General features: G+C 35.9%; 4 protein-coding genes across 4 annotated transcripts; 3 read left to right on the top strand and 1 right to left on the bottom strand.

Annotated features, from left to right (window-relative positions):
* Nucleotides 1–67: 67 nt before the first annotated feature.
* Nucleotides 68–1,411, bottom strand: LOC119070845. Its single transcript, XM_037175355.1, has 3 exons — nucleotides 1,034–1,411; nucleotides 704–875; nucleotides 68–638 (listed from the first exon to the last, which is right to left on the bottom strand). Exons 1-3 carry the CDS (start codon nucleotides 1,218–1,220, stop codon nucleotides 137–139), a joined length of 861 nt encoding a protein of 286 aa, XP_037031250.1. The 5' UTR covers nucleotides 1,221–1,411; the 3' UTR covers nucleotides 68–136.
* Nucleotides 1,412–4,559: 3,148 nt separating this feature from the next.
* Nucleotides 4,560–7,210, top strand: LOC119070852 (RNA-binding protein Rsf1). Its single transcript, XM_037175364.1, has 2 exons — nucleotides 4,560–4,716; nucleotides 5,855–7,210. The coding sequence occupies exon 2, from the start codon at nucleotides 5,997–5,999 to the stop codon at nucleotides 6,651–6,653; it is 657 nt and encodes a 218-aa protein (XP_037031259.1). The 5' UTR covers nucleotides 4,560–4,716; nucleotides 5,855–5,996; the 3' UTR covers nucleotides 6,654–7,210.
* Nucleotides 7,211–12,527: 5,317 nt separating this feature from the next.
* Nucleotides 12,528–14,238, top strand: LOC119070835 (BTB/POZ domain-containing protein 2-like). Its single transcript, XM_037175345.1, has 2 exons — nucleotides 12,528–12,707; nucleotides 12,788–14,238. Exon 2 carries the CDS (start codon nucleotides 12,818–12,820, stop codon nucleotides 14,105–14,107), a length of 1,290 nt encoding a protein of 429 aa, XP_037031240.1. The 5' UTR covers nucleotides 12,528–12,707; nucleotides 12,788–12,817; the 3' UTR covers nucleotides 14,108–14,238.
* A 2,696-nt stretch (nucleotides 14,239–16,934) lies between these two features.
* LOC119070848 (5'-deoxynucleotidase HDDC2) lies at nucleotides 16,935–21,080 on the top strand. The gene is made up of 4 exons (XM_037175358.1): nucleotides 16,935–17,184; nucleotides 17,409–17,547; nucleotides 17,606–17,760; nucleotides 17,991–21,080. Exons 1-4 carry the CDS (start codon nucleotides 17,017–17,019, stop codon nucleotides 18,225–18,227), a joined length of 699 nt encoding a protein of 232 aa, XP_037031253.1. The 5' UTR covers nucleotides 16,935–17,016; the 3' UTR covers nucleotides 18,228–21,080.
* The last annotated feature ends 680 nt before the right edge of the window (nucleotides 21,081–21,760 follow it).

Here is a 21,760-nt window from a genome sequence, read left to right as displayed (position 1 = left end):
ATTACCTGCGTAATCGACAAACTTGAATTGGCCCAAAAAGCCTAAAGTCACAATCATCCCCGATATCTTGTAAATTGATTTATTCCATTTAATAAGTGCGGCACATAAATTAGTTCCATTCATTACAGCCAATCCATTAAGTATCTCCAAATTCGATTTGGTATAACAATTCTTGCACTTTAACCCGCGCCAACGAATTTTTCTTCTGCGACAAACGTTTTAAAATCGGTGCACAGCTCAGCAGAAATCGTTCATCCGGATCGGTGATGGAATATCTGACCTGTGTTGCTTCACTTTTGCGCGGAGTCGGCGGTTTCGGTTCCTTTTCGTTACAGTACACAATTTGAATCTGTGAATTGGTGCTTTCGTGTTCGGTGTCACTTTGATTGATAACAATCGGTCCGGCAAACACTTCTCCTCCATCGGTACGTTCGTACAATTCGTACGATTCCTGTTCTTCGGCGTCTTGTTCGATGATTTCATCTGGATCGTTACTGATACTATCGTCGTTCGCTTCATTTGGAGCTGGTTTCTGTTCACTTTTGATGTAAGTTTGAAATTTACAGTCGCCCTCTTTGTAGAAATTCGTTTCATCGGTTTGCTCGTATTCCTCCACGTACTGCACTTCCATCTTATATCTACGAAGAGTGGGAGTGTTATGGACTAATGTGACTGACAAAGGCAAAGGTTTTGGTTAACGTACGAATCGTCTGGCGACACAGTGGCATCCAGGTATGGAGATAAGAACTTCATGAGATCGTAAAACAGCCACTTCTTTTTCTTTGGATTGCCGTACATGTCATCGTTGGCATTCTGTTTGCACTGTTTCATAAATGCATCGCGAAGGCTTCTCCATCGCTTTTTACTCTCCTCAGCTGAAAACAGAGATGGTGAACATAATTTAAGACTTTCACGGCTGGTTACTGTGAGAACAGTGTCGTTTCTCCAAGACAATTCGTAAGTTTTTCTATGACGTTATGACCTTCAAATACCTACAAATTACAATTTGAAATTCAAATTTCGTTGCACTTACGCGTACAATTCAAAGCATAAGCAACTTCTCTCCAAGACTGTTCGCGAGACGATGGTTTTCGGTAGCCTTTCAAGGATTTATCGTATAAAATTGGTCGCTTTCGGACTTCTTTAATCAAATTTTCTTCGTTGATCAAAATGAATTGTCTCGTTCCTGGTTCGCGTTTCACTTTAAAACTGGTTGTCATTTTCGTTGAATGTTACGCGAAATCAATCTTTGAGATATTGTATTTGTTTTGTAAATATGAAACGGAACACAACGCTGCACAACGGAGAAAAATTCTTATTTTTAATTTCGCACTTTTCTTCGCTGCGAATGTCTGACGCTGTCACGCAGGGTTTTTTTTAATGCTCTCGTTTGCCTTTCGATGCGGTACAAAACGGTACGAACCAGCACGAACGAAGTCATGCGTTAATCTACGCCATCTACGCGTGCTCTACGTTCGTTCGAACATTGGTATAGCAGTGCTGTGAGGCGCTGGAATTCTGAAAAAAACAAAGAACATAGCTAACGCCGACCCGTACGACACACCTATTCGTATCAAAAGCCTTTAATGTGAAACTCTTCATTTCTCTTACTTCATTTTCTTCTCTGCTGAAAAACTATTCTTCCTTTTAAATCACATACATTATCCACTCTTTGCCTTGTTATCATATACAATTAAATTGCCGGAGGCAATATAGACAGCCCCATACGAAGTCAAATTTCATAAATTCCTATTTAAACAGCTATATACCGCTATATTTACCTATATTTCACTGTAAATAAACATTTCACAGAGGAATATGCTATTATATAGCTCTATATGCCTGTATATAGCTCAATATAGCTGTATGTAGGTATATATAGATGTCCATATATGGAATCCCTGAAACCCCTCACACTTAACACATTATTTCCATGTTAACAGAAACTCTCTAAGCATCATTTTTCCCACTTTATATCGTTTTACTAAAATCCAATATGGCCGCCGGCAGCCATTTTGTTAGGAGACCGGAAATAGTACCGACGCTTTACATTCGTTAATACCTTTCAAACAAAAAAAAATCATGAAATTCGGTCAAAATTTACTCGAGATATTGTCAAAATACACCACGTTCACTGTACTTCCGAGTAGCCAGATAAGAGCTCACTCCAAGAGACCTAGCTCACGCTCCGGAGAACATAATTTCATAATTTTTTTTTCCCTGATTGGTACGGTCAATACCTATCTAATAAAGCTAAAACAGACGAAATATGTTCAAATGTGGCCGACCTACAAGCAAAAACTGCTTGCCGCCCTGTGCCTGTTCCACACCAAGGGGTCTAACTCACGAGTCTGTCATCCGATTTCCATAAACTTTTTTTTTGTCGATCGGTATTGTAAATACCTTTTATTTGACGTATCACTTACAAGTTTAACGTTTAAATGTCCGGAGATATCTTCGAAAAACCGTAAAGCACTTATTGGGCCACAGCTCTGGAGGGGTCGATCCAAAATCACTCATCTTCGTACTTAGCCTGTCTTTTGACATTACCAAACGGGAAAAAAAAGAATTTTCAAAATCGGATGCGTTTTACTCAAGTTATCGTGCAGACGGGCAGACGGACAGACAGACGGACATTTTTTTTTCGCGGATTTGGCATCTCTAGACAACCACAATAGGTTTCCCCTTACTCAGGGAGTCCAATTCGACGTGTTACAAACGTATGCGTAAACCTATACGACTTCGTACGGGTCTAAAAACACAAATCTCCAGACACTATTACCTAGGATGTGTGCCACACATTGTGTGGGAGTTCACATGAACCGTCATTTTACTTGATGGAACACTTCTTCTCCATAATTCCACACAATTCTTACTCAGAATGGTCCATAGAATTTTTTTTAAATATGTTTTCCTATGCTTCTGTGAGCGATTGAATTACCGCTGACTGTAGTTTATAGCTGGAGATCGAGTATAGTGTACGTCGTCTAGTTTTTACCATCGCCAAAAAATTTCGACTTTATTTTCGGATAAAATCTGCAATAGGTTTGTTCCAAGTTACTGTCTTTGACAACCGGAAAAACGATAATTTCATCCACAGCAACGTCGCTTACGTGATATTTCAAACAAATTGAGCAACGTCGCCTACGAGATTTACGCAGAAATATTGTTGAAGTTATGGTTCTGTGGATGAAATGTGACAATTCATATGGCCTTGGAACAAACCTATGTCGTGGGTATGCGTGAATTTAATATTTTTTAATATGACGTTGCTGTACATATGAAAATGTTTTCTCAATGTAAGAACCCAACAATATAGATTTTAGAAATTTTGTGAAAAATCTAGTACTTAACACATTGAAATTAGTTGCGGCTTGCCAACTTTCGGCACCATGGACTTTACTTAAATAGTCAAGGAATGCCTCCAAATAAATTTCTAAAAATCCAAAACTGAATTCCACGACTATTTAAGTAAAGTCCAGGGTGCCGAAAGTTGACAAACCGCAATTATTTTGAATGTGTTAAAAAATTCAAATAAAACAATTTTTCATCATTTTGTAGGGTTTCGGCAATTCCATCTCCGACTTCCTTACTTGATGGTCAAAACTATGAATTTTTGCATCCCTGCTCCATTGGATTTTAAATGATATGTTTGATTCAAACATGAGTAACCATATTAAAATTGCCATATGATTTGACAGATAAACTGTGAAACAAATATTGAGAATGTTGAAATGTATGAAATATTAACTGGCACTTAAATGTGTAAAATTCAGATTTGGTGATTGGATGTGTAGACTATCATATTTGTTAGTTGAACTACAAACCACAAAATTCTCAAATGACGCTTTCGTTACACATTTCACTTTTCCGCGATTGTCATCTTCAATGGTGACACTCTCATCTAACTACAGTTAGCATAAATCTTGACCCAAAATTAGTGCATATCAACGTCTTTTGTGTCTCCCCTAAGTTCTTTTAATTTTCCAAGTATTTACTGAAACTTTGTAATCAGTTTCAATGCGATTTAATGATTTTGTTCAATTTTTTGTCAGATTTTTCCGGACTTGGCAGCCGTTTTGATTGTAGTAAAATTTTGTTACGAATTTTTGTTGGAAGTGGAGGACTGGCTGCAGGATATTTCGGATAAAACGTTTATCCGGACTTACAATAAAACACGACTTTGCATTTCGGTTGGTTATTGAAAAGTGATTAACAACATTTTGCTCTTAACTAAGACCACTTAGAGCTTGTGATCCATTTAGACTGCTTGTCTATCACTAGATAGAATTATATCAACTAAAATTGAGTAGACAAAAACAATGGGCCTCCCACCAGTCTTCTAACTAAATGTTAGGAAAACCCTATCACGTTCCTACATACACGGCAGAGTAAAAGTAACCTTTACTTTTACTCTGCCGTGCTACATACAACGATTACGATTTTGAAATATAACCAACAGCACTGTGCTCATAAAAGTCGGCTCGTATTCCATGCCAAGCTTGCCAAATTTCATTTTCGTCCGAAAATATACCGCACACCCATACATCAACGCAAACACCGGCGCATCTTAATATAGCCGCGTACAATTAATTTTCATTCATCCGCAAGCCGTCTCTGTGAACCGTGTGAGAAATCTATTAACTCCAGAAACATTATTGAGGGATTACCAACAAAACTGAATTCAAAAGATCGACGATAACCACGACGACGACGGTAACAATTCTAAACAGTTCTACGACGTTAAATCGCTTTGTTTTATGTTGTTTATTGTAAAAACTATACCAAAAAGGAGTGACTGTGCCTTGTTTTCATAAGCCGCCATTTTGAATTCCAACCGAATAAACTAGTTTTCCGATATGAATGAATTCAATTCAACGTAATTAAAAGCCACCAAATCGCTATCGATACATCAATCTTCGATTTGCTCGTAATTTGCTAACTATATCTGCGTTAAAATCTAAATATTCAAATCAATGGCATCGAATGTCGCTTCGCTGCGTCTATGTTGGCCATTTTGCTTTGCAAAGAAAATTCTAAAATTGCCAGTCAATCGAAAAAAAATGTAAAATTGATCTTCGCGTCGCAAGAAATATAGCAAAAAAAAATTCGATTTTTATGGAACGTAAATTTATCGACGAAATGTGCATTTATATAACAAGACACAAACACCGAATAAAAAATCAAAACCATCACCATCTTCAAACTACCCTACTATCAATGTTCAAGTCAAATTGATTTCATGTAGAGCTATATCAAATTTATATACCGAAAACAATCGAACTCGGCGAATCAATTCCAAAAAAAGATATAGAATTATGATTGTGTTGCCCACATACACACACATATATACATCGTATTATCTACTTAATAATAGTACTGCATGAATGATTTTTTTTGTAAAACACTTTGGTATTTTTCATTGACAAACAATGCTGCTAACATTCTTATTATCAAATTATCATCCTCTAGATATCTTTGATTCAAATGTTTTTTTCAACTAAATTTTTTACTACACTTACCAATGTTTTCGTTTTTCTTTTTATTTTTGATTCTCATTTACCAAAAAAACAAAAATTCGTTTGATTTCTCTCATGTTTTTTTGTTTTTCTTTTTAATTTTGAAACGTTGGCTTCATTACTCACCCCTAATTAGAATTTTTTTGAAAACCAAAAAAGTACCAAAAACCAATTTAAATTAAGAATTATTTTTTTTAATATAAAAATTAACCAAACGACGTTTGTGCACTTCACCCGTGCAGTCACAATCTTCGATTTTATAATTTTTTTTTCTCTTAATTTCTTTATACCAAAATCATTTTTATTATCAAAGAAAATCAAAAATATGTCCACAGTACTACACTTCGATTCTTCGACGACGACGATCTACGTGCAATATAAAATATAAAAAAAGCTAAAAAATATCATCTGCGACATCCCACATCTTCGATTTTAAATTTAAATAAAAAGAAAAACGAAAACAAAAGTTGAAAAATAATGGGCGACAACCGTGGCACACGAGTATACGTTGGTAACTTGTGCGAAAAAGTTAAGAAAGAAGATTTAGAAGGCGAATTCACCAAATATGGTAAATTGAATTCGGTGTGGGTAGCATTCAATCCGCCAGGGTTTGCTTTTGTCGAATTTGAGAGTCGCGATGAAGCTGAAAAAGCTTGCGACATATTGAATGGCACTGAAGTGCTTGGATCGAAACTTCGAGTCGAAATATCAAAGGGACGTCCAAAAGGTGGAAGAGGTGGTGGTGGTGATCGATTCGGCGGCGGACGCGGAAGAGGTGGTGGTGGTGGTAGACCAGGAGGAGATTTTCGAAATGGTAGCGGCGGACGTTCAGGTGGTGGTGGTTTTCGTTCTGGCGGCGGAGGTGGTGATAGATTTGGTGGCGGTGGAGGCGGCGGTGATAGATTTGGTGGCCGTGGAGGAGGTGGAGGAAGAGGAAGACCATCTGGAGGCGATTTCCGAAGTGGTGGCCGCTCGAATGGAGGAAGTGGTGGATATGGTGGTGGCGGTCCACGCAGAGACAGCGGAGGACGAGATTTTGCCAGTGGTAACGGTGGTTTCGGAGGTAGAAATGGCGGCGGAGGTGGAGACAGATTTAGATCAAGATCTCCAGTTGGGGGTCGTGGTAGATTTTAATTTGTAGCTGTAGTGATTCCATTGTAATTTATAAATTGATCCTAAACCAAGGCTAACATTAACAAAGTGGCCATTTTCATTTCTGGAATTGTCGTTTGCGTTTGGCCAATGACATTATTATGAAAAAACAATTTTTTTTTATTATTTTCATTTCACTCAATCTCAAGATCATTTTTATTTTACTTATTATACGAAATGGTTTAACGTTTAAGTTTGACCACAAAAATCACATTTAAAAATTAAATTTATTTTTATTGTAAGCTTAAAAAGAATCGACAACCACTTCAAGATTATGATTTTTTTAAGACGTCAATTTAATCATAAAATTAATGTTCGATAACGTGTTTTAGTATTTTGGATAATGTGTCGCAAAAAAAAAAAAAATGTTTTTTTTAATTTACCAAGAAAAGGAAAACAATGAATTTTTTTCTGTGTCGTTTTTTGTAGAAGCGAAACACTTAATCGATTATATAAATTAGGCGGGCGACGACAAGTACAATGTAATACAAAAGCCCACAATTTTGTTTGAGTGTCAATAAAATTGTGAAGAAAAATTACTTGATGGCGTTTTTGTTACATCAGTCGCGGACCGGTACCAAAAAGTTTTCAACTTCTTTCGCCCGTATTCAATTCAACAGTCAGCTTCATTTTTCGAATAATATCATTCTCCCTAATGAGATGTTATCAGTGTAACGTATCGACAGAAAAGGAAACAAAATTTGCAATGTGGAATATCTTCATTCAGGAACTCAACGACTGAACCAAAGAACATCGTATGTCGTCGTAACATATTAGCCACTCATACTCAATGAAACCAAGGCTGTAAACTTGGAGAGGTCACGCAGATCGCCATTTTATTAGATACGCGGGAACACACCACTTCTGATGATTTTACATGTAAAAAAATTCACCACATCATCAAGGCGACGAGAATCATCACAGGAGATGAATTTTTGTATTAAATCGGCGATTTTATCATCAACTGTAGTGTGTCACCCTCGTATCTGTATCTGCGTGACCTCCCAAAGTTTACAGCCTTGAGTGAAACTATTATTTATACTTCAGGCAGTTAATTTTCGGGTGAATAGCAGATTGTTTACATCGATTGAAATATACATAGAAGCGCTTGCAAGTCCCTTATACATACATTGGCCCATGTAAAACGCTTCTTCATCGTATTAAATATTTAAGTAACACAAACAGAGAACGACCTAGAATATTCTTTGCATAACCTTTAGGACTCTTTTACATAGCAAAACTTATCTTCTGTAAAGTCCACTTAACGGTAGAGCAAGCGAACTTTCACACGCTCCATATATAAAAATATTCATGCTACTGGAACTTGAAACCTGTATTTTGGTTTTCGATGTAGTAAAGAAGGGTCTTGACCTCGACCTCATCTCGAACCGTTTACTCCATCTCGTACAGATATACCGTTTTACAGTTCTAGTAACATAATAGTAATAATCTGCAACTGCGATGAGAAAATTGAACTTTTCTCAACTCACTGACGAAAAGCAAAACTTTCGTTGCTTTTTTGAGAAAAACGTTGTGTACAACTCGGTGATAATAGCATTTTTCGTCACAAGTGAGGAAAAGTAGAATTTTTCAGGACTAGTCTCGGCGAAGCCGAGTAGGACAATCTTAAGACGTGTCCTGATAAAATTCTGCTTTCGTCACGAGTCACGAACTACGTTTTCTGTACCGTAAGGATCATAATGAGACGAAAAACAAAACAAAAACATTACAACAATTTCAGCTTTTCTTAGCAATCACTTTTCGATCGTAGGTGTAGTGACGAAATACGTCCAATTATGATTCTAAGGCACAGAAATGATTTTTTAGGCACACGATGTGTATTGTCACAATCGGCCTACGGCCTCGAGTGACAATTTACACATGTAGTGTCTAAAAAAGCATTTATCACTCGGTTGTATAAATTACTATTTCATGCGTGATTTGGGTGGCGATCGAAGGGTCTCTCGTTTTCTATGTTTTACCTTTCACCACTAGTGGTGAAATGGATTTTCATCTATCAATTTTTGAAGCGTTTTTTAATGCAGTCTGCTTGATCGTTCTTACCATATTTCGTTCATACAGTAGAATGTATGTTAAAGGTAGAGTTATGTTTTGCATTTCAAAAGTTCATTTTTCGCAGCTGGTTGTCTGTAAATCTGTAAATCACTGACAAAAAACACCCTTTCTCGACATTCGAACCTTCACCACTCGCTAATTGCAATTCATGAGAATATGAAAATTAGGCGACAGTGGTTTTGATCCATGGCTGTTTGTGCATATGCTTATAACCAACTGACCTCTAAAAAATAGCTTCGAACAGACCAGATCCATTTTAAAAGAAATCCCTCTACGAGAGTCTCCACTTTTGTGAAGTTGGTTGTTTAAGGTTTTTAAACGAAATCGTGGAAGTGAACTATACATGCGATCGTCCAATACCCTCTCTAGCAACCAAACTAGGAAGATTAAGGTGGTAAAACTGAACAGTGTATTCTGTCATAGAAAATTTTACACTTTTAATATATTTTTGACCATTTTCATTGTTGAACTTCCGAAGCATCACTGATACAAATGCCTACATTTAATATATCGACAACATGACAACGAAATTTGACAGAAAAAGTTCTTCAAATAAACCTTCGAAGACCGAATGATCTTTGAGTTCTCATTTGTCTTATAAATTTGCAGCAAGATTTTCAATCAACCACAAATCGTAAATAAAATGCGACTCATATGAGCTATCTATTATTCTGTTTGATTGCCATTTTGTCAAATTTAATCAGAGTAGATGCGAAGTTTTACAAATGTGGAACGATGAAAGAACTCTTTCACTTTGGTAAAAAATTACAAAAAAACCCGATAGATATTCTTCTCTTACAGTTTTGTACAAAAAGGAAGTCCCCGGTATTTTACAAAACCGTCACTCGTGAATAAAATGTGGATGGTAATAAACGACCGATAAATTATTATTTTTTTTTTTCGTTTCTTCACTTTTGTCGATTCAGAAAACGACAAAAGTGAGGAATTGACAAAACGTCTTTAAGTTACATTTCGTAGAAGGATGAATTTCCCTAGGAACGAACAAAACGTCTTTAAGTTACTTTTTGTAAAAGGATGAATTCCCAACGAACGAACAGAACGCCTTCCCATTACATTTTGTAGAAGGATGAATTTTCTTGGAACGAACAAAACGCCTTCTCAATACATTTTGTAAAAGGATGAATTCGCTAGGAACGACCCGCCTTTGCTTTATATTTCCAAAATCGACAAAGAGTGAAGGAAAGACATTTTTTTACTTTTTACTGATTTACTGAAGAGGTGCCAGCGACATGTACCACATTTCTATCGGTATTTTATTATTTTTTATCGGTAAAATTGAATTTTTCTATTGGTCGAATATAATATCCCATAAAATTATTACGACTCGTGAGAATTACAACCCTCGCTTCGCTCTGCCCGCAAACTTCACACTCGTATGGGAGTTGTAACATATTTTGTTTGATTGTTGGAATAATGAATTTAAAAAAAATATTCAGAAATTTGTTAAGATCTTATATTGCCTACAAAGAATGATGGTTAAACTTAACGTTTTTCATAAAATTTCCTACACTTTTCAATCATAGTGTGCTCATGGCATTTTTCTGCCGTAAGACATTGAGTAAAAAAACATCTTTCTTTGGTAGTAGACGCATTAAATTTGTTAGTCAACTATCAAATTTGATAGTCAACTATCAAGTTGTTAGTCAACTATCAAATTTGATAGTCAACTTTCAAGTCGTTAGTCAACTATCAAATTTGATAGTCAACTTTCAAGTCGTTAGTCTACTATCAAATTTGATAGTCAACTATCAAGTTGTTAGTCAACTATCAAATTTGATAGTCAACTATCAAGTTGTTAGTCAACTATCAAATTTGATAGTCAACTTTCAAGTCGTTAGTCTACTATCAAATTTGATAGTCAACTATCAAGTTGTTAGTCAACTATCAAATTTGATAGTCAACTTTCAAGTCGTTAGTCTACTATCAAATTTGATAGTCAACTATCAAGTTGTTAGTCAACTATCAAATTTGATAGTCAACTATCAAGTTGTTAGTCAACTATCAAATTTGATAGTCAACAAATTTGATAGTCAACTATCAAATTTGATAGTCAACTATCAAGTTGATAGTCAACTTTCAAGTCGTTAGTCAACTATCAAGTTGATAGTCAACTTTCAAGTCGTTAGTCACCTGTCAAATTTGATAGTCAACTATCAAGTTGTTAGTCAACTATTAAATTTGATAGTCAACTATCAAGTTGTTAGTCAACTATCAAATTTGATAGTCAACTATCAAGTTGTTAGTCAACTATCAAGTTGTTAGTCAACTATCAAATTTGATAGTCAACTATCAAATTGTTAGTCAACTATCAAATTTGATAGTCAACTATCAAGTTGTTAGTCAACTATCAAGTTGTTAGTCAACTATCAAATTGTTAGCAGTTCACTAACAAGAGATGTTTACCGGTTAGAGGCTGGGCATGTAGTTTTGAATTTTTTTTTCTACTTGTTTCATGCACATTATCGAAAACATACTTATACGATTTACACACACTACGCAACAAAATCAAATTTCATCAAAGTAATCTTTTTCGATTGAGGCTATAATCAACAGTGTAAAATCCTGTTTTTCTGGGATAGCTTCCAGATCCTTCATCCCACATAGCCCATCTTCGAACTTAGCCTTGGTATTTTACTTCCACAAATTAAAAAAAAAGATTCATCCAAATTGGTTAAAAATTACTCAGGTTATCGTGCCCTCAACGATTTTTTGTTACCCACATTTAACGTTTTTCATACCATTTCATACATTTCAATCACAGTCAACTTTTTTGTTACCCACATATTTCGGTATTTTCTGGTGTAAGACCCTGACTTTCAGTCAAGGGAATAAATTAAATGAAGTATGAGCAGCGATGTCATTTTTTGTGTTGAAAATATTATGTCTCCTGTTGCCATTTCGAAAATGAATTATTTGTGATTGTGGCGTGTTTTTTGTGTGTTGCTCTGTTAGTTTGGTGTGCAAAAATGAAATAAAGTTTAAAAATTTGTCTTTTTCTCTATTACTCTATTACAAAAAAAGTCAGTGCCACATTTGTCAAAATAAGGTGGTATTTTGACTGCGTCAAAACGCAGTTTGGTTGCTAGAGAGGGTATTGGATCGTCATGCCAGTCAGTGGCCAAAGTTGTGATTTATTTTACCCTGTTTATCTTGCTAATGAGCTGTCATTGTGATCTATATAGCGTTGAAACTGAAACAAATTCAGAGGCTTTTTTTACGTTACAATTTCGGCAATATTCGGAATATTGATTGTCTGTGAGTCTTTTCGTCCCAGTTGAATTTACCAAGGTAAATATAGTGAGGAGGTATGTGTTCGCTGCTGTTGGTCTCATTTATAGTCGTCAATGTCAAGGTTCTGAGCGAACCTCATCAGTCATGCTCAACAATCACTTTTCACTCTAAAAGAGAGAAGAAATGGTACTACGTGAACCTTGGTCAATGTGGTTATAACCTTTTATTTCTTGACACAATTCATCGCAGGGATACGCGCGTATGGTTTATTTGAATATTTTTCGCTATGTGAATTTACAACGTAAGCCTGAAGTAATTGCAAAAGAAGTTATACAATTCGTAAAAGGAAAATGTTTCTTGCAACAACTTTTGCAACTACTTCGAAAGCCTGAAGTAGTTGCCAAAGTTGCAAAATTTTTGAAGGGAAAATATTTTTTGCAACAAGTCTTGCAACTACTTCAAAAGGCTGAAAACTACAAAAGAAACATCATCCTCTTCATAGCTGAATACGGTTGTTTCTTAAAGTTTCATCCTATACACTACAATGCTATATTCAGCTACAGAAAATTTGCTGACAAGAAGTAAAAACGTCAACAAGATTCATTCGCCAACCCATTGATTAACAATTTATTACGTGGCGCATCGATTAACAACATAAAACGTCAGTACTTGTTACCATTATCTAATAAATTGCAATTAATTCAAAGTGTAAGTCCTTGTGATGATGAACAATACGCATTTATCAGTCTTGTGCAGAGTGCATGATGCATTTTATTAATTTCTTCCAGCTTCGCAAACGCCACAATTCAACTGTAATCATGACAGAAAAGTGGATTGTGTTTGACAACAAACGGGATCGAAAAATCTATGAACTTTATTTGAATCCGAAAGGTGCAGACGTAAACTTTGTGTTTGATGGGGATACTGATCACGCCGTAAAAGTTCAGGCACACAAAATCATCCTTTCGCTAGATAGTCCAGTTTTTGACACCATGTTCTTTGGCGCGATCCCAGAAAGAGGAGATATTGAAATTGTCGATGTGTCTGTCGAAGCGTTCAAAGAATTTTTACAGTTCTTTTACTCAGACGAAGTGCACTTGTCTTTTGCAAGTATTGTTGAAGTGACAAATTTATGCAAAAAATACGAAACGAAAGATTTTTTGAAGCTTCGCGAAAAAGCTTTGCAAAGCTCATTAACAATTGATGAAATGTGTTGGGGATATGGCATTGCTGAATTGCTGGAACAAGAAAATTTAAAGACATTTTGCGAGGAACAAATCACAATGAATGCAGCCACAATAATAAGATCGAAAAGTTTTCTGGAGTGTGACAAAAGATTATTGACTCAGATATTGAATTTGGTATCTTCAGATTGGGGTGCGTTGGATAGAGTAATCGCATGCATGGAATGGAGTAAGGCTGGATGTACTCGTAACAATTTGGATTTGAGCTCCAAGAATTTAAGGAATCAACTCAATTGCGTATTTAACCAAATTCCCTTCGATAAACTGACACAGGAACAGTTCTCGCAACATGTTTCCCTATACAAAGGGTTTTTCACCGCAGAAGAGCTCGAAACATTCATTAACTCGTCAAGTTCACAGCGTTCACAGCGACCGAATCCGTTTGATCTTCAGTTATTTCAATGTGATCTTCCAAATATACCAGCCAATGAACTCTTGGAATGCAACCGATGGAGAATGAGAACAAAACGCAATTCAAAAGAATTGTGTACCCACTCCGACAGCACAACCGTATTCTCTTCAAACGTAACACTTTTGCTGGTAGAATTTCATTTACTTGATATTGGCCTTTATTTCCAATATTGGGTGTGTCAGAGTGGCGCTGACAATGGCACATTTGATGAATTAATTTTGGAAGGGAAGTCAGGCAAACCTGTTATTGTATTGCCAAAAGCAGTTGTAATTAGTCCAGGAAAAAAATATGTTATTCGTGTTGCTTGTCTTCATCCTACTGGATCGGAATACTTAAATTATGATTTAGAAGATAATTTTGAATTAAAGTATGGAATTAAAATTCGCTTCTATCCCACACATGAAGATAATATGATAAAAATGGTCTTAGAAACGCCCGTTCGTGTTCGTTAAGAGTGTTTACTTGTTATTGAGCACAGTTACGTACGTCATCCCAAATGTTTATTTTGACGAGTGGCTATAGTCATTATGTTCAATTGTAAAAATATGTCGGATTTTTCATGAATTAAAAATCAGCTAATAGATCCAGAGTCCTCGTTTATTTTATCATCGCATCTGGTCCGTTCCTGGAAGTGCAGTACTCTGATCTGGGGTCACAGAATGAAACTATTGGAACCAAATGAAGAGTGGAATTGAAAGCATGATTTTCTGCTCATGCAGAATTGGACTTTGTCTAATTAGGTTCTCTCCTAAAAATTTTTGTATTTTATTTGGATGTCGAAAATTATTTTCAGCGTTTTCATATTCTATCATACATCAAAATTTTGCTTATTTGTTTTCCAATTGTAAAAGTATTGGTAAAGTTAGCAGAATTATCAACGTTTGTCAACATGCGACCAGCGCGCCATCTTAATTATTCACAAGAAGCTGTTACAATTATCGGGATTTTTCGCAAATGCTCAAACCAAATCTCCTTTAAATTTTAGAGTTTGACCCTTTAAATTTAGTTATTTAAATTCGTCACTTTTAATCAACTTTATAAAAAAAAACACATTTTTTGGCATAGTGTTTGTATGTGGAATTGAAATAAATTCATATGCGAGAGCCTAATTGTCTAATTGTCTAATTGGACTTTGCATTGTATTCGGCTGTAGTCTTGGTTGTAGTTTACAAAGCTATAGACTGTTGGTTCTAACACATCTCAATTTAGGTATACCAAAACGTCCTGGATAAGGACGCAACGTTTGAACTACACTGGATCTTCAATCAACCGGATCTTCAATAAACATTACACTAACAATTAATTCGTACACACCAACAACATAGCAACATTTAAATGAAAGTTTTTTTTCGTCTGAACCTATGACTTTGGCGCTAGAGCTCTCGACTCATGTTCAAATCCGCGGCTGGGCAATAAATTTTCTTTCATATGTGTCTATGTAATGCATTTATCCACTTCCGAATTATGAGCATTCTATGTAACACTTACTCACAGGGTGTATTTTTGGAAATTTTTTCCAAAATTTCCAAAAAATTGCCAAAAACTACGAACGTCCAAAAACCGAATTTTTCCATCATTTCGAACTGTTATGCCAACTCCTTGCGTTTTAGCTGACTCTAAATTATTTCGATTGATTCTTGACACTATCAGCTTTCAAATGAAGTCGAGCATGATTAATTAATAAGATCAGCGCGTCAATAATCAAACAAAATCGTTGAGAGCCGGCTAAAACACAAGGCTGAGCTCATTAGTTGCCAAAACAGTTCGAAATGATGGCAAAAAACCGGTTTTTGGACGTTCACAGTTTTTGGAAATTTTTGACAAAAATAGGCCCTGCTTACTCATATGATATTCTAATGTGTCCGTTGCCAATTCGCAACGTTAAAAATATTGAATGTCCTGTTTAATTTCCATACAGAAAGACCAATGTATACCCAAGGTAAATATATGCGCGGATGTAATGCCATTCAGCCTAGCACAATAGTGCGCGGTCTATACTAGCACAATATTTCGATGCTAATGACCCCTTTCTGTCAAAAGGTTGACTATGATTTACTTGTGTTTCACAAAAGTGTTGTGCCTATCACAAAACAGATGGCCCAGGTTTCTAAGCAATTTTGTGTTTTTAAAGAAGTTGAAAGATGGCAGTTATAGCAAACTTTCGTGCCACTGCACATCTGATTCGGTTATGTATGACATTACCTTCCGCCCATATACACCTTGTGTATACCGCCTTGGTAGTTTAGGCTTTTGCAGCAGTGGCTTTTGGATTATTATCGGAACAGTGAGTTCTGATGACCTGTGGCGAAATAGTACATTTCGTACCTAGGACTAAAAGTCTTTTTTAGCGTGTGAGAGGTTTAAAAAAAAAAACTTTTAGTCCGTGGTACGAATAGTATTTTTCATATTGGATGGAGAACTTCGTCGCACTTTTCGGGTCCTAGGTATGAAAAATGTTTTTCGCATGGAGCGCAATTTTTTTTGAACTTCCAGTGGTGGGCAAAATTATTTTTCAGAACTTCATCTAACCCAATGTTCTGAAAGAACAGTTTAAGATAACCACGAAGGCGAGTGACACCGAAATTGATAAACGCTCTCAGTACAGATTGAGTGTGAAATCAACTTGAAGAAAATGTTTTTTTAGGAAAATTCGGAATTTTGTTTTTGTTACGTTGACTTTTTCACATAAACTTCGTAGCTGCTGACGAAATTTGTGTGTTACCGCCTTCGTGATCAACTCAAAGGTGTCTTTCAGAACCTTGGTTGGCTCCAATCACGAAAATTTTGATGCCACCGTCTTCGTGATCAACTCGAAAGTGTTCCTTACCTGTTCCTTCTGAATCTTGATCTAACCAAGTCAGTGTTAGAAATCAATTTTGATCGCTACTCTGCAATGAAATGTTAAAAATGACCGTTTTATTCATTGTGCACACACAAAACTTTAGACGGTTAATATTTATCAGCAGTTTCGAGCGCTGGCGCTGATGGGGATTGGACTAATATTTTAATCTCACACAACGCACTTCAGACATGAGTGGTACTATAAATAGGGTACTGCAACTTGAATTTGGGTAAAACACTCCGTTCCACTCAAAAAAGTACCCTATTTGGCAACTGTTCCACTATGATCACTTTTGCTTGAAGTGCGTTGTCTCACAGTAAAATTTGAAATTTAAAAATTCCCGCTCTCATCTGAGACGTTTAATGTTGTTTTAATGATGCCAATGCTGCCAACAGTAAAATATTTTTGTTCATTTGACAGATTTGACACAACAAACACACACGCACACTGACGCAGACGGCTTGACACTTGACATCGTAAAAAAGTTCTTGATTCAAAAAAAAAGTTCAATTGTTCACAATGCTAAAAGTTTTGAGGTTATCCAGTGTGTTAAAAAGGATATCATTGTTCCAAACAGCGAATACACTTCAATTCTCAATAAAAAAACATTCGACTATGGCGTCCACCAGTTCGGAAGACAGTTTAAGTGGCCTAATAAAATTTCTTGAAATAGTGGGCAATCTCAAGGTAAGAATTTTCGCAATTTTCAATATCCAAGTTGAAGGCTGATTAGCAGACTAAAACGAAAAGTCACGAGCTTGTGTGTGCTAATCAAATGCCACAACAACATTGATTTTTTTGCTCACATCATTCTGCTGTGTCGACACCTCGGTTCAGTTTATTTGATTCCGTGTCCGAATGCAGACTGTGATGCAAACATGTTTTATTCTCATTGAAACTTCTATGTGCAGCACATCAAACGGGCAGGATGGGTATTGCGAGATGTACCGAATTGCGAAACTGTAGCTGGACACATGTACCGGATGAGTATCATGACATTCCTATTGGACGGAAGGGAGGGCCTCGACAGAACGAAATGTTTAGAAATGGGTAAGCAGTGCCGACCCGGAAAGATATTCGATTTTGAACGTTTCATATCTTTGCTTAGCTTTGGTTCATGATTTGGCTGAAAGTCTAGTGGGCGACATAACACCGTACTGCGGAATATCTAAAGAAGACAAGAAAAAGAAAGAATTGGAAGCCATGCAGGAGATAGCTAATCTGATCGAGCCACGAGGAAAGCATTTGATGGAATTGTTTTTGGTAAGCAAAAAAAAAATTGTTATCGCTCACGACACGACGACACCAGTGGTACTGTATTTTTGTGTGAGTACGATTATATCGATAATCACAACAAAGTGCCTGGATTCGATAAACGCGTCGTCGTGTTTACAATTTTATCAGATGCATTCGGATAGTGTTATCATCCGTTCACACATTTATTGTGTCACGCATTCAGTGTCAGTGAAATGTTTAACAATTTTCGTTTGTAGGAATACGAAGAGAATCAAACGGCTGAATCGAAATTCGTCAAAGATTTGGACCGTTTGGATATGGTTCTGCAAGCGTTCGAATACGAGAAACGCGACGAATGTCCCAAAAAGCATCAGGAATTTTTCGACTCAACGGAAGGTAAATTTAATCATCCATTGGTTATCGGTCTGGTCGAACAAATTAAGGCGCAACGGGATGCAGTAGGCGATACGGAAAAACAGTTGTCCACAAGTTGATGATACGTTGAATGTTGAACTAATTTTTTTTTGAATCTAGGCAAATTTTTTACGTTCCTTTACGCCCCTACCGCCCTTCGCGCTGATTTTTTTTTTTTAATTTTCCTTTCGTTACAAAAAGTGTTGAACAATTTTCATTTTACGTTTTAGAGCTTTTACAAAACATGATTTCTAATTCGGCTCGACAGTCACTATCAACTTCCTGATCTATTTTTAGACGCAAAATTTGTTTCGTTGTACATCAACGTTCGTGTGTCGATTTTTTTTTGTTTTTCTTCATTTCTTTGTTTGGTTCACAAACAAACACCTAGTCAGTTTATTTCTAACGTCAATACAAATACTCTCAAAGGAAAATTATCGATTTTTGAATGCACGTTGAGAATGTCGGCAGACAGGCAGTTTGACACTAGTGTGAGATTCGAAGTTGGCAAAATGTTTCAACGGAAGAATTAAATGTTTGAACGAAATAACCGAAGAGTGAAATAGTAGCGCACCGATTGTGCAGATTGTTCTTGGGTGCTTCAGAGTATTTCACTTTTTTACGATAAATCTTTCAGTTCAGTGTGAGGTGGATTGGATACCGGTATCGATTTGTCTTTTAAGTAGTTTACGTCGATCATTTTATGAGACTGTTCACTAGACTGGGTCGATTTTTCCACTTTGAAAGTCAATACCCAGTCCCCTATTGCAGCTTGCTAGGACAATCTACATCTTTATTTATCGACTAATTTAGGTACACTGTGTCTGAATATGACGATCACCTGCCATCAGAGCACCTGATTTTCTACAGCATACTCCATATGTCGTGTAAAGACGGAGTGTGACATATTTACACTACGAAAGTTCTCTTGTGTCGTCACTATTAGATGTATGTGGAGAATAAGTGGAAAGCTTAGGTAACATCAAGTATTCCTAATCTTTACATGGTTTGTTACAACAGCAGTACTTATCAAAGTTTACAGTAACTCCAAAAGATCGTTCATACATTCGAGTGATATTCAAAAGTTGTCGAAAATGGAATACTCAGAATACGCAAAATGCAGATAAGTTCTTTCCCGGCAAGCTGCAATAGGGACTGGGTGTTGATTTTAAAAATGGGAACGGATGGACAAAGGAATGAAATTTGATTTCAGCATGGGTTTCATTCGATGAAAAAGTCAAACAGAACAAATGCTGCGCTAGATTCGACAAAGGATAGGCCAAAATACCGTCACTGGCTTTGAGTTAGATTCAAGAAACTTTCCCTTGATAATTGATATCCAATTGGATTATGCTTCGAATGCCAGTTCAAAGCTTTGAAGTTTACAAACCACTCGAAATTAATGTTCAGTGATTTTCCTTGTCCATTTTATTACTTTTGAGAAAATACTCCATAAAATTAAAATTTTATTTCAATTCATTCTACAGAAAACATGCTAAAGAACAGACAATCAAAATTAATTAATTAAAATTTGAGTAAATTGAAATAAGGAAAATGAGAACCTTACCATTGTGTAAAGCAGTTGGGGAAATGCAATGGCGATCCATTTGACCATTTTCAGAGTCAATCGAATTTAAATATTTCTGGCTGTTCTGCCTTTCCCTTATTCAATTGTTGCACATTTGCAGCTTGTCACAAATTCCAACTTTTACCTTTACCGATTCAATTTGCGTCTACAATTTTAATGGAATTATCATAAATCAAAGAGAAAATCAGGCTCAATTTTAAAATCTTGTGTGAAATAGACCGGAATTTGAGGAAACACGAACATTTGATGCAGAAGAAGTGTCTACTCTGGAATGGATCCGATTACATGTAGCCAAAATTACGTAGGGTAGATTGTGTTGAACTGAATAGGATTGAAGTTCAAAAGGCATCGATGTTAACGAATCATTTATTTAAAGCTTGGAACTCTTATTGGGAGTTTTATTTACCGAAATTTACTGAATGACGTTTTCGGTAAATTCCGGTACACACATTCGCATGTGTTTGAGTCACAACATATGAATGTGTATAACATGGTGGACTAAATCAGAAATTTCTAACATGGCGGCACTTTAAGGTATTCATGACTGTAGCGAAATTCACCACAAATTTACCGAAAAGTTCTTCGGTTAATTTCACTCAATTTCAGTATTTTTCATTAATTTCAGTAAACAAAACTCCCAATAATGAACTCTGGCTCATTCAGGTTCAAGTTCAATCCGAAATCTGAAAGTGGTGAGCAGATCACCTGAACCTTTGGGTTCATAACATTAATTATGAAGCACAATCGGACTCAATTAATCGATTTTCTCACTCTTGTGACGCCTTCGTCTATTATTAATCCGAAAGATTTGTCGATTCGCACGGAAATTCTACTCAAAAATTATTGTGTACTTACGCCTTACCTTCTCGGTTGAAAATGGAATCTTCAATTCGTCAGAATGAGCATACTCACTCTTCTCACAGGACCTGTTTTCTAAAACCTAGGCACTTTTCACGTTCTATTTTCTTTTGTGGAGCGAAGTTGTTTTTTTCGACACTCTTAGGCTTGTGGTATCGGCTTAGTTTGTAATTAACAAAAGTTCATCCTGACGTGAATTTCACTTCGTCTCTTACAGCAAATATTGTTGGTGTATCTAGCGTCAATTTGCCTTCTATTTTTGGGAAATCGATTTCCCATAATTTATTAAAATTTTCCAGAAAATCAATTTCCCAAAAATAAGCCCTGCCTCTCAACCGCTCAATCTATGCCCAAATGTAGATTACTTTAAAAGAAATCGTACGAAAGTGCAGTAAGTCATACCGGGGAACCTCTTTCCCACGCAACGTGCAGTCGAAAATTGTGTGCAATTAGCCAACGGCTATCAGAGATTCATTCTCGAACGACAGAAAAAAGGTTAACTGCAACAACTGAATATAATCAACGTCGCGATATTAACCACATAACAGTAATTTGCCATAATCGGTCTATAAATAAAATGACTTGGCTTGAATGAAACAGAAATTCGGTAAAAATGCAATTTTGTTTAAATTGCTGTCTTTAAATTGTCGCTGGTTAATTATACATAAATTGCAGTCATACTAGGCATCGAAATTGAAAGCTTAAACTTAATTATTATAAAGTTATCCTCACCGAAAATGTTGTTAATTGATTCTGTTTTTTATATGAATTCACTTGTTTTTGGACGTCGATGGCAATAAATTTTAAGTTCGTTTTTTTTGTTGTGTTGCGGCTTCGCGAGTTGTAAGATGTAATTAAAACAGAAAGTACCTTCACGATTTTAAAGTCGTTTAATTAATCGTTTAATTTGTACATAATTTAACTGAATATATTGAATTGAGGAAAAAATATATTTTTTTGAGATTAATTTTTAGTTAATTTTACTTAATTCGTTTTCAGTTCTTTTTTCTTTTCTTTTTTTTTTGTTAAATCTTGTTTTTCATAATTTATTTTTACTTAAAATTTGTTGGTTATGTATGCATCGGACATAATTATTTTAAATTAAATCTTAAGACAAATTAAGCCTGGCAATACAACATAATTGTTCGGCCAACAATTTCTAGTTCT

Source organism: Bradysia coprophila (genome assembly GCF_014529535.1).
Source record: "Bradysia coprophila strain Holo2 chromosome IV unlocalized genomic scaffold, BU_Bcop_v1 contig_106, whole genome shotgun sequence".
Lineage (NCBI taxonomy): Eukaryota > Metazoa > Arthropoda > Insecta > Diptera > Sciaridae > Bradysia > Bradysia coprophila.
Note: the sequence above shows the minus strand (reverse complement) of the source record. Positions and strands in the feature narration are given on the sequence as shown.

Excerpts from the sequence above, each read along its gene's own strand:
- LOC119070845 (XM_037175355.1), bottom strand. The coding sequence starts at position 1,220 with ATGACAACCAGTTTTAAAGTGAAACGCGAACCAGGAACGAGACAATTC. Across the intron at positions 876-1,033 it reads TTATGCTTTGAATTGTACGC|CTGAGGAGAGTAAAAAGCGA; the intron begins GTAAGTGCAACG and ends CTCTGTTTTCAG. Across the intron at positions 639-703 it reads ACTGTGTCGCCAGACGATTC|ATATAAGATGGAAGTGCAGT; the intron begins GTACGTTAACCA and ends CACTCTTCGTAG.
- LOC119070852 (XM_037175364.1), top strand. The coding sequence starts at position 5,997 with ATGGGCGACAACCGTGGCACACGAGTATACGTTGGTAACTTGTGCGAA.
- LOC119070835 (XM_037175345.1), top strand. The coding sequence starts at position 12,818 with ATGACAGAAAAGTGGATTGTGTTTGACAACAAACGGGATCGAAAAATC.
- LOC119070848 (XM_037175358.1), top strand. The coding sequence starts at position 17,017 with ATGCTAAAAGTTTTGAGGTTATCCAGTGTGTTAAAAAGGATATCATTG. Across the intron at positions 17,185-17,408 it reads AAATAGTGGGCAATCTCAAG|CACATCAAACGGGCAGGATG; the intron begins GTAAGAATTTTC and ends TTCTATGTGCAG. Across the intron at positions 17,548-17,605 it reads AACGAAATGTTTAGAAATGG|CTTTGGTTCATGATTTGGCT; the intron begins GTAAGCAGTGCC and ends ATCTTTGCTTAG.